The sequence below is a fragment of the Nyctereutes procyonoides genome, unplaced genomic scaffold, assembly GCF_905146905.1.
Source record: "Nyctereutes procyonoides isolate TBG_1078 unplaced genomic scaffold, NYPRO_anot_genome, whole genome shotgun sequence".
NCBI classification, from domain to species: domain Eukaryota; kingdom Metazoa; phylum Chordata; class Mammalia; order Carnivora; family Canidae; genus Nyctereutes; species Nyctereutes procyonoides.
Window position 1 is genome coordinate 54,294,924 of NW_026575126.1, and position 11,716 is coordinate 54,306,639.

The window sequence follows — 11,716 nt, forward strand, 5'->3', positions numbered from 1 at the left end:
GAATTAAATTTTAATATATGCTATCACATAGTTGTACTTTGAAAATACTACACTTGCTGAAATAAGCCAGACACAGAAGGACAAATACTATATGATAACACCTATATATGAGGTACCTCACAGAGACAGAAAGAATAGAGGTTGAGGTAAAGGGAAATTATTGTTTAATGAGTATAGAAATTATGTTGCAGATGATGAAAAGGTTTTGGTATAGATGATGGTGAGAACACAGTATTATGAATGTAATTAATGCCACTGAATTATAAAATTAAAATGGCTTAAATGATGTTACAATGCATGTTTTACCACAATGAAAAAAGAACAATTAGAGATTACCAAAAGTGAATAAAGTAGATTGAGGAAGTTCCTTTCAAGTTTACTGTGAACCTTAATTATTAATGGATGTTGAATTCTATCTTATGATTTGCTCACATCTATGAAAATGATTTTATAATCTTTGCCTTTTTTCTGTTAATGTGGTAAAATATATTCATGGTTATTTTTAGGATGGTGCATCTTCACTTTTTTTAAATTAATAGACATTACTTTTTAGAACAGTTTGAAGTTTACAGATAAATTGATAAATGAGTTTTCACATGCACTCTGTTCTCCCTCACACAATTTCTTTTTTTTTTTAAGATTTTATTTATTTATTCATAAGAGACACAGAGAGAGAGGTAGAGACATAGGCGGAAGGAGAAGCAAGCTCCCTTCAGGAAGCCCAATGCAGAACTCGATCCTTGGACTCCAGAATAACGCCCTGGGCGGAAGGCAGGTGCTCAATCACTGAGCTACCCAGGCATCCCATCCCTCACACAGTTTTCCCTTGCATTCTTGCATTAGTGTGGTACATTGGTTACAAGTGAAGAACCTACATTGATATGATATTTTTTAAAAGATTTTATTTACTTATTTATTTGAGAGACTGGCAGCATGGGTGTAGACTGAGGGAGAGGGACAAGCAGGTTCCCTGCTAAGCAGGGTGCCCAATGCACGGCTCAATCCCAGGAATCAGGATCATGACCTGAGCTGAAGGCAGATGTTTAACTGACTGAACCACCACGTGCCCCTATACTTGACATTTTTATTTTAGGCTGCAAAGATAAAAACAAGCAACAAACAATAACAACAACAACAACAAAAAACTTGAAATAGGCTTGTCAAATGATATAAATTCATCCTTTCTAGGGAAGCAGAAGGTAGACCCTATCATAAAGAAAAGATGCTTAGTTAATGGTTAAATTTAAAAGTACATTCCTATAGTAACCAATAACCATACCAGGAGTTAGGTTTCAGAACTATTAAATGAAACAGTTTTTTTGCTTTGCTCATTTTTCTCCTGAAGAACCAAAGTATTTTTTCAGCTGGTAGTTGAATTGGGTTTAAGTTTTCTTGCACTAGCTGTGCCATTCATTACTTTATTATAAAAATGCAGTAACTTAGACTAAGACAATTCATCATTTAAGAAATAAAACTTGGGGTAGCCCGGGTGGCTCAGTGGTTTAGCGCTGTCTTCAGCCCAGGGTGTGATCCTGGGGGCCTGGGATCAAGTCCCATGTCAGGCTCCCTGCATGGAGCCTGCTTCTCCCTCTGCCTGTGTCTATGCCTGCCTCTCTCTCTCTCTCTCTCTCTCTCTCTCTCTCTCTCTCTGTGTGTGTGTGTGTGTATCTCATGAATAAATAAATAAAATCTTTAAAAAAATAAAAATAAATTTGTTGAAACAAAACAAAAAAACTTGTTGAAACAAATGTACAGTTAAGAATTTCCGGTAAGACCACAACTGATAACAAATTGTTAATGGATTTTGTGTCTTAGGTAACATAGTTAGAATACTGATACATTATTAACTGAAGCCCATAGTTTACGTTAGAGTTCATTTCATTCTCTGTGTCATACAGTCCTATGGGTTTTGACAAATGCATGTCATGAATCCACCACTAAAGTATCATATAGAATAGTTTCGCTGTCCTAGAAGCCTCAGTGTTCCACTTATTTATCCCTTCTCTCCTCACTAACCTATGGCAGCTCCTGATCTTTTTACTGTCTCTAAAGTTTTGCCTTTTCCAGAGTGTTCAGTAGTTGGAATCACACATGTAGACTTTGTAGACCAGCTTCTTTCATTTATGCCATGTATTATGGTTCCTCCATGTCTTTTATGGTTTGATAGCCCATTTCTTTTTATCACTGAGTACCATTCCATTGTATAGATGGCCTACAGTTTGTTTATCCAGTCACCTAGGAAAGGACACCTTGGTAATTTCCACTTTTTAATGATAAACTGCTATGCACACTCATCTGTTGGTTTTTGCTTGAACCTAAGTTTTCATCTCATTTGGGTAAATACCTAGACTAGGATGGCTAGATCAAATGCAAGAGTATGTTTAGTTTTATAAGAAACTGCCAAGGGGGCCACCTGGGTGGGTCAGTGAGTTAAGCGTCTACCTTTGGCTCAGGATGTTATCTCATAGGTCTTGGGATGGAGCCCTGCATTGGCAGGCTCCCTGCTCAGTGGGGAACCTGCTTCTCCTCTCTCTCTGCTCCTCCCCCTATTCATGCTCTCAAATAAAGAAGTAAAACCTTTTAAAAAATAAAAGAGACTGCTAAATTGTTTTTTTAATGGCTGTAAATGTAATTAAAATTTAAACTTTTTTAAGAATGAAAAATAATATTAACAAAAAATAAAATGGCTGTACAATTTTGCATTCCCATCAGTAATGAATGAGCGCTCCCATTGATCCACATCCTTGCCAGTATTTGTTAGGTGTTTTGGATTTTAGCTATTCTGATGGGTATGTAGTGATTGCTCATCATTGTTTTTAATTCCCTAATGACAAAGGATTTTGAGCATCTTTCATAAGCTTATTTGCCATCTGTATTTATATATACATATACATATAGATATATATTTTGGTGAGGTATGTATGTTTAAATCTTTTGCCCATTTTTAATTAGGTTATTTTCCTTCTAATTATTGAGTTTTTTGTTGATTTTTTAGTGTATGCCAACCTTGTATTCCCAGAATAAATCTCACATAGCTCTAATGCATTCTTTTATATACTGCTAGATTTAATACCCTCATATTTGATAATTATATTTTCATCTATGCTCAGATATCATTCTGTAATTTTCCCTTATAATTTGTAAAGTCTTATTTTAGGATCAAAGTTATGTTGCTCTTATAAAATGAATTGTGAAGTATACTCTCTATTTCTGAAATACACAGTAGGAATGAGTACATATGTTCACTAAAAAATATGTACAAGGTTGTTTTTTAAAAGCACTATTCATTCCTATTAGTGGTTTTTAAGATTTTATTTATTTATTCATGAGAGACACAGAAAGAGAGAGGCAGAGACATAGGCAGAGGGAGAAGCAGGCTCCATGCAGGGAGCCAGGAACTCCAGGATCACACCCTGAGCCAAAGGCAGATGCTCAACTGCTGAGCCCCCCAGGCATCCCATATTAGTATTTTTAACTCCTCTTAACTATATTATCTCCTTCCTTCTATTTTATTTGGATTTATTGTTATTCCCTTTCTAACTTATTAATTATATAATTAACTTACTAATTTTTAATCTTTCCTCTTTTATAATATGAAACATAAAGTTTCCTCTTAGATAGTTTTAGCTGCATTCCAAAAGTTTTATATGTAGTATTTTCATCATTATTCACTTTGCTGTATGTATGTCTAATCTTCTTATTTGAGTACATTTTAGACACATTGTTACATTATTATCAGTTATATAACATAGTGATTCAACATCTCTGTACTTTATGCAATGCTCACTACAAGCAGAGCCATCTGTGATCATACAAGGCTGTTACCATAACATTAGCTATAGTCCCAATGCTGTACATTTTATCCCTGTGATTTATTCATTCCATAACTGGAAGCCTGTATCTACCACTCCCCTTTACCCATTTTGCCTGTCCCATCACCCTCTTCCTTCTGGCAGCCATCGATTTTTTCTCCATATCTACAGGTCTGATTCTAACCCAAATTGTTCATTTGTTTTGTTTTTTAGATTCCACATAAAAGTGAAATCACATGGTATTTTTCTCCATCCTCCTTATTTCACTTATCATAATACTCTCCAGATTTAGCCATGTTGTTACAAACAGCAAGATCTCATCATTTTTATGGCTATGTAATATTCCATTGTGTGTATAGATATAGATACATAGATATATGTATATCTCATCTTCTTTATCCATTCATCTACCAGTGAACACTTAAGTTCCTTCCATATCTTGGCTATTGTAAATGTATATAGACATAACATACACACACACAAATAGAATGACAAAAGTGAAACACCGTGGTAAACATCTATAATATCTATAACAAAAATTAAGTGATAGAGTATCTCCCAAAAAACATGGAATACAAACAGGTAAGCAAAAACCACTGACAGCAACAAGACTCATGTACAATTGGCAGTTATGCTGGACACAGCCAAGGGAAGAGAAAGGATGGTTTGGATATTAAATATTTTGACATTGATATTAAATAGCTAGGGACTCTAGAAATAGTCAAGTTTTTGATAGAGCAATTTTCTATTTAAAAAAGTAACCAAGGGCAGCCCAGGTGGCTCAGCGGTTTAGCACCAGCTTCAGCCCCGGACCTGATCCTGGAGACCCCAGTTCGAGTCCCATGTCAGGCTCCCTGCATGGAGCCTGCTTCTCCCTCTGCCTGTGTCTCTATCTCTCTCTCTCTCTGTGTCTCTCATGAATGAATAAATAAAATATTTAAAAATTAATTAATTAATAACATAAAATTAAAAAGTAACCAAAATAGCAAACATATAGAAGGTGCTGAACATCATTAGTTATCTGGGAATTACAAATTTAAAGATTTCATTTATTTGAGAGAGAGAATGAGCAAGAGAGAGAGAGAGAGTACAAGTGGGGGGTGGGCAGAGGGAGTATGAGAGGCAGACTCCCTGCTGAGCAGGAAGCCTGATGTGGGGCTCCATCTGAGGACCTAGGGATTATGACCCGAGCCAAAGGCAGACGTTTAAAGGCTGACGTTTAACCAACTGAGCCACCCAGGCACTTGGGAAATACAAATTTAAACTTGCAGTTAGATAACACTGAACACCCATAAGAAAGGCTACAAATTTAAAAATTGACCATACCAAGAGTTGTTACAGATATGGATAAGGTGTACTCTCAAACGTGGCTGCCTGGAAAAAAAAAAAATACTTGAAAAATGTTGGCAGTATCTACTAATGCTAGTGAATCTCAAACCCCTACCCCAACAGTTCCACTCCTAGGAAAATGATTTCATAGAAGCACCATGAGGTAGGGAGAGAGTATTTTTTTAATTATATGTAATAGCCTCAAACTGGAAGCTATATTATCTCTTGCTGCATAACAAATTACAAAAAAAACTAGTAGTCTAAAAAATAAACACTCACTTCTGTGAGTTAGAAATTTAGGAATGGCTTAACTGGATAGTTCTCGCTCATGGTCTTTCATGAAAATGGGGTAAAGCTGTTGACTGGGGCTTCAATCATCTGAAGGTTCACTGAAGCTGGACGATCTTCTTCCAAGATGACTTGCATATATGGCTTTTGACAGTTCCTCACCACATGCTTCTCTCCTTCCACAGGACCTCTTGAGTGTTCTCCTTACAACATAGTGTCTGACTTCCCCTATATCAACTGATCCTAAAGAGAGCAAAATAGAAACCACAATGTCTTTTATGAATCAGCCTCAGAAGTCACACTCTGTTGTTTCTGCAGTGAAAATATGTCAGCCCTATTCTTTGAGGAGAGGACTAGACAATTTTGTGATTACTAGGAAGTAGGGATCATTTGGGGCCATTTAGGAGGCTGGATACCATACCATATATCCACCAACAATAGAGGTATAGTCATACACTGTCAGCTTTATAGTAATGAAAACAAATGAAGTACAGTTATACATAGCAGCACTGATGAATCTTAAAAATATGAGTGAAAGAGCCAGATAAAAATAATACAGACTGTATAATTGCACTCATAGGAAGTACAAAACAGGCAAAATCAAACTATAGCATTTTGGATTCCATACTTAGGCAATAAAACCATAAAGAATAGGAAAATAAATGCTTACCATAGGGAGGAAGAGAGTCTTAATAGTAGCACATAACTGACTGCTGGAGTGAGTGCTGGGTTCCACTTACATGTTTGTTAACCTTATTATAATCCACTGAGCTGTACATTTATGTTCCATACATGTTACATAGTTTATATGTTTGATGTATTCCCCAATTTGAAGAGCTTTTTAACATTTTACCTTGTGGAGGTTATTTAGGGACTCATTACAAGATAAAATCGGTATTATTGACATGTACTTTTTAAATATTTTAATCTCAATTAATTCCATTTGCAATAATCTTCAATTGTGTGATAATGCATACAAGTGCATTCTATCAATCAGGAATGGCTACAGTACTACTACTGTATTTTCAAAAGCTGTAATATCCCATTTCTCCAGTGAATGTCTTCACATACGTGTTTTATTATGATGATTTTTTTCTTTCCTTTAGGATTAGGAAGATTACCTAGTTGTAAGAATAGTATAAGGATCTGGGGATCCCTGGTTGGCTCAGCGGTTTAGTGCCTGCCTTTGTCCCAGGGCATGATCCTGGAGTCCCGGGATCTGGTTCCGGGATCGAGTCCCGCATCGGGCTCAGCGTCGGGCTCCCGGCGTGGAGCCTGCTTCTCTCTCCTCCTGTGTCTCTGCCTGTCTCTCTTTCTACCTCTCTCATGAATAAATAATTTTTTTAAAAAAGAACAGTATAAGGATCTTACCCTAAACACACACACACACCCATACACACACACCTGGAGAAAGAAACCGCACCCAAATTTTATGAGCAGTTTCAGGACAATGAAACTATGATTTATGTAACTCAGGTTTGGCAAAGTAAGTGTCTGAGCTTGCCGTGATTATTTGACCCTCTGTAATTTTTACAAACTATTTTTTAGTTTGTGGCAATTAAGACCATATTTCACACGGAAATTATTGAAATATTTAATAAAGTGACATATACTAAAAGAGAATGGGCTTTGGGATTATGCTATCCTTTGTATTAACATATATTCTCTCTGCAATTGGTATGGACAATTGAAGTGGTATTTATTTGGGAATTGTGTAAAACTCTTACCAAATATGCGGCCCTTCTGTTACTTTCCTTTCCTAGGTTACATCATAAACCAGGAGCACCAAGGGATTATTTGCTACTACATTCCAAAACAGGAAATCTGCTGGGGAAAGGTGATTGTAGAAATCATACACTTCTAGCATCATGTATAATAGAGGACTGACAGAAGGAGGCATTGAAATTCAAGTATGTAGAATGGGATCCTGACAATGACAAAGGAGAACCTTTAAGTTACTTTTCAAAGGCCCTGTAGTTTGAGACTTTTGACCCTATATTCTATTATTCCATACTATCAAGAAACTGAGGATGGAAAACTGCCTCCTCTTTTATTTTTCAGCCACCTGTTCCTTCTGCTTTCTAGTTTCCCCCTTCCAAGTCTTTTTATCCTTGAGCATAAGCCTGGCAGGAGTTGGGGAATGACTGGGTGGGGAAAAGAGTCACTGGGGATATTACAATAGTAATACCATTTTTTTTTCTGTTTAAGATGTTTAGTATTTTGGAGGAAGCTAAAGCCCTATTCAATCTAGAAGACTACTCTGTCAGCCGGATAACACTGGAGCAAATCTTCCTGACCATTGCTAATATTGATAAAACAGAAAGCATTCAAGAAATAAAACTGCTATGAGATTCAATTCCAACTAGTGATCAGTGTCTTTCTTAGATTGCTGCCTGCACTTAGATACACAGAGGGACTTCTCCTTTTCAACCTCTTATGTGTCTTTATGTGGTGTGTGTGTGCACGTGTGTATACACAGGTTAATCCCCCAAAGAAGAAAATTTGTTAGCTTTAGAGATTAAGTGACCTGTTGTGCAGAGCTGAACTGCGATTTTACCCTAATTGAAGGTTATCAAGTTGGCTTTCCACGGTTTTACAAATACTGTCAGAGGACATTGGGTCTTGGGTCAAAGACACGGGTTTGTTACAGCAACACCAGTATTCAGAGATTATATTTGTGCCAGTTCTTTAATTTCTAATTCTACAAGGCAACACAGTCATGCAGAAATGCAAGAGACCCATGAAGAATTGTCTCCCAAAAACATCTGCCCCTTGTTTCCACACCAGCATGGCTTCTGGCAAATTTCTTCCTGAGTATGCCACCATATCAGCCATTCTGGTTAATCTGAGTTTGGGACCAAATTTAATTTGTCTCATACAATTTTTGATTATGTGTAGACATAAGTAAATAGGCCCAAGAAAAAGTAGAAAACTTAAACTTATTAATAACTACTTTTTAAAAATGATAATGTTAATCAAAACTCATCCCATCTGAAACCAACAAGGGGTAGTAGAAGGGGAGGGGATGGGGTGACTGGGTGATGGGCACTGATGGGGACATTTGATAGGTTGAGCACTGTGTGTTAAATGTTGGCAAATCGAACCCTAATTATTTTTTTAAGATTTATTTATTCATGATAGACACACACAGAGAGAGAGAGAGAGGCAGAGACACAGGCAGAGGGAGAAGCAGGCTCCATGCCGGGAGCCCGACATGGGACTTGATCCCGGGACTCCAGGTTTGCGCCCTGGGCCAAAGGCAGTTGCTAAACCGCTGAACCACCCAGGGATCCCCCTCAAACTCCAATTAAAAAAAAAAAAAAGAAAACACCTCATCCCATCTGACGCTCAAAAAAAAAAAAAAAAAAAAAAAAGCCCAGGTGAGTTTTTTCCCTCCTTTCAAGGAATCTCTGTAAGTTGTTCCTGAAAATACAAAACTGCAAAATTGAATTGGAGGAGGGGCAAGATGGCGGAAGAGCAGGGTCCCCAAGTCACCTGTCCCCAAAAAATTACCTAGATAACCTTCAAACCATCCTGAAAATTTACGAATTCGGCCTGAGATGTAAAGAGAGACCAGCTGGAATGCTACAGTGAGAAGAGTTCGCGCTTCTATCCAGGTAGGAAGACGGGGAAAAAGAAATAAAGGAACAAAAGGCCTCCGAGGGGGAGGGGCCCCGCGAGGAGCCGGGCTGAGGCCGGGGCGAGTGTCCCCAGGACAGGAGAGCCCCGTCCCGTCCCGGAGAAGCAGGAGCTGCACCAACCTTCCCGGCGGAAAGGGGCTCGCAGGGAGTTAGAGCAGGACCCAGGAGGGCGGGGATGCCCTCGGGATCCCTGGGACACTAACAGACACCTGCGCCCTGGGGAGAGTGCGCCGAGATCCCTAAGGGCTGCAGCGCGCACGGCGGGACCCGGAGCAGCTCGGAGGGACTCGGGGGCGACTCCGCGGAGCGGGCTGCGGGGCGGGAGCGCGAATCCAACAGCGCAGGCCCCGGAGCACAGAGCACCAGGACACAGCCCAGGATCCGGCCTCCCCCCGTACAGGCAGAGGCCGGGAGGGCCCATGACAGCAAGGACGCTCCTGCCCCGAACTGAGCAGATCAGCGGCCCCGCCCCAGAGCCTCCAGGCCCAGCGGATAGAGAGCCCCGTAGTTACTGTGGGAGCTGAATCCAGGTTTCCAGAGCTGCCATAGCCACTGGGGCTGTTCCTCCTGGGGCCTCACGGGGTAAACAACCCCCGCTGAGCCCTGCAGCAGGCAGGGGGCAGAGCAGCTCCCCCAAGTGCTAACACCTGAAAATCAACACAACAGGCCCCTCCCCCCAGAAGACCAGCTAGACGGACCAGTTCCAGGGGAAGTCAAGGGACTTAAAGTACACAGAATCAGAAGATACTCCCCCGTGTTTTTTGTTTTTTGTTTTTTTTTCTTTTTGATTTCTGATTGCTTCCCCCACCACCCCTTTTTTTCACCTTTCTTTCTTTTTCTTTCTCGTTTTCTTCTCTTTTTTCCTTTTTTTTTCTTTTTTCTTTTTCTCTTTTCTTTCCTTCTCTCTCTCTCTTTTTCTCCTTTTCCCAATACAACTTGTTTTTGGCCACTCTGCACTGAGCAAAATGACTAGAAGGAAAACCTCACCTCAAAAGAAAGAATCAGAAACAGTCCTCTCTCCCACAGAGTTACAAAATCTGGATTACAATTCAATGTCAGAAAGCCAATTCAGAAGCACTATTACACAGCTACTAGTGGCTCTAGAAAAAAGCATTAAGGACTCACGAGACTTCATGACTGCAGAATTTAGATCCAATCAGGCAGAAATTAAAAATCAATCGAATGAGATGCAATCCAAACTAGAAGTCCTAACGACGAGGGTTAACGAGGTGGAAGAACGAGTGAGTGACATAGAAGACAAGTTAATGGCAAAGAGGGAAACTGAGGAAAAAAGAGACAAACAATTAAAGGATCATGAAGACAGATTAAGGGAAATAAATGACAACCTAAGGAAGAAAAACCTTTGTTTAATTGGGGTTCCCGAGGGCGCCGAAAGGGACAGAGGGCCAGAATATGTATTTGAACAAATCCTAGCTGAAAACTTCCCCAATCTGGGAAGGGAAACAGGCATTCAGATCCAGGAAATAGAGAGATCCCCCCCTAAAATCAATAAAAACCATTCAACACCTCGACATTTAATAGTGAAGCTTGCAAATTCCAAAGATAAAGAGAAGATCCTTAAAGCAGCAAGAGACAAGAAGTCCCTGACTTTATGGGGAGGAATATTAGGGTAACAGCAGACCTCTCCACAGAGACCTGGCAGGCCAGAAAGGGCTGGCAGAATATATTCAGGGTCCTAAATGAGAAGAACATGCAACCAAGAATACTCTATCCAGCAAGGCTCTCATTCAAAATGGAAGGAGAGATAAAGAGCTTCCAAGACAGGCAGGAACTGAAAAAATATGTGACCTCCAAACCAGCTCTACAAGAAATTTTAAGGGGGACTCTTAAAATTCCCCTTTAAGAAGAAGTTCAGTGGAACAATCCACAAAAACAAGGACTGAATAGATATCATGATGACACTAAACTCATATCTTTCAATAGTAACTCTGAATGTGAATGGGCTTAATGACCCCATCAAAAGGCACAGGGTTTCAGACTGGATAAAAAAACAGGACCCATCTATTTGCTGTCTACAAGAGACTCATTTTAGGCAGAAGGACACCTACAAACTGAAAATAAAAGGTTGGAGAACCATTTACCATTCAAATGGTTCTCAAAAGAAAGCAGGGGTAGCCATCCTTATATCAGATAAACTAAAATTTACCCCGAAGACTGTAGTGAGAGATGAAGAGGGACACTATATCATACTTAAAGGATCTATCCAACAAGAGGACTTAACAATCCTCAATATATATGCCCCGAATGTGGGAGCTGCTAAATACTTAAACCAATTATTAACCAAAGTGAAGAAATACTTAGATAATAATACACTTATACTTGGTGACTTCAATGTAGCTCTTTCTACCCTCGATAGGTCTTCTAAGCACAACATCTCCAAAGAAACAAGAACTTTAAATGATACACTGGGCCAGATAGATTTCACAGATATCTACTGAACGTTACATCCAAACTCAACTGAATACACATTCTTCTCAAGTGCACATGGAACTTTCTCCAGAATAGACCACATACTGGGTCACAAATCGGGTCTGAACCGATACCAAAAGATTGGGATCGTCCCCTGCATATTCTCAGACCATAACACCTTGAAATTAGAACTAAATCACAACAAGAAGTTTGGAA

The 11,716-nt window shown here is 39.3% G+C and overlaps 1 protein-coding gene across 1 annotated transcript in view; it reads left to right on the forward strand.

Annotated features, from left to right (window-relative positions):
• LOC129519856 (phospholipid-transporting ATPase ABCA3-like) overlaps window positions 1-7,778 on the forward strand; it is a 202,114-nt gene extending 194,336 nt beyond the window's left edge. Inside the window, 2 exon segments of the mRNA XM_055340688.1 lie at window positions 7,193-7,266; window positions 7,638-7,778. Of these exon segments, the coding sequence (XP_055196663.1) occupies window positions 7,193-7,266; window positions 7,638-7,778 (215 nt within the window).
• Window positions 7,779-11,716: the final 3,938 nt, after the last annotated feature.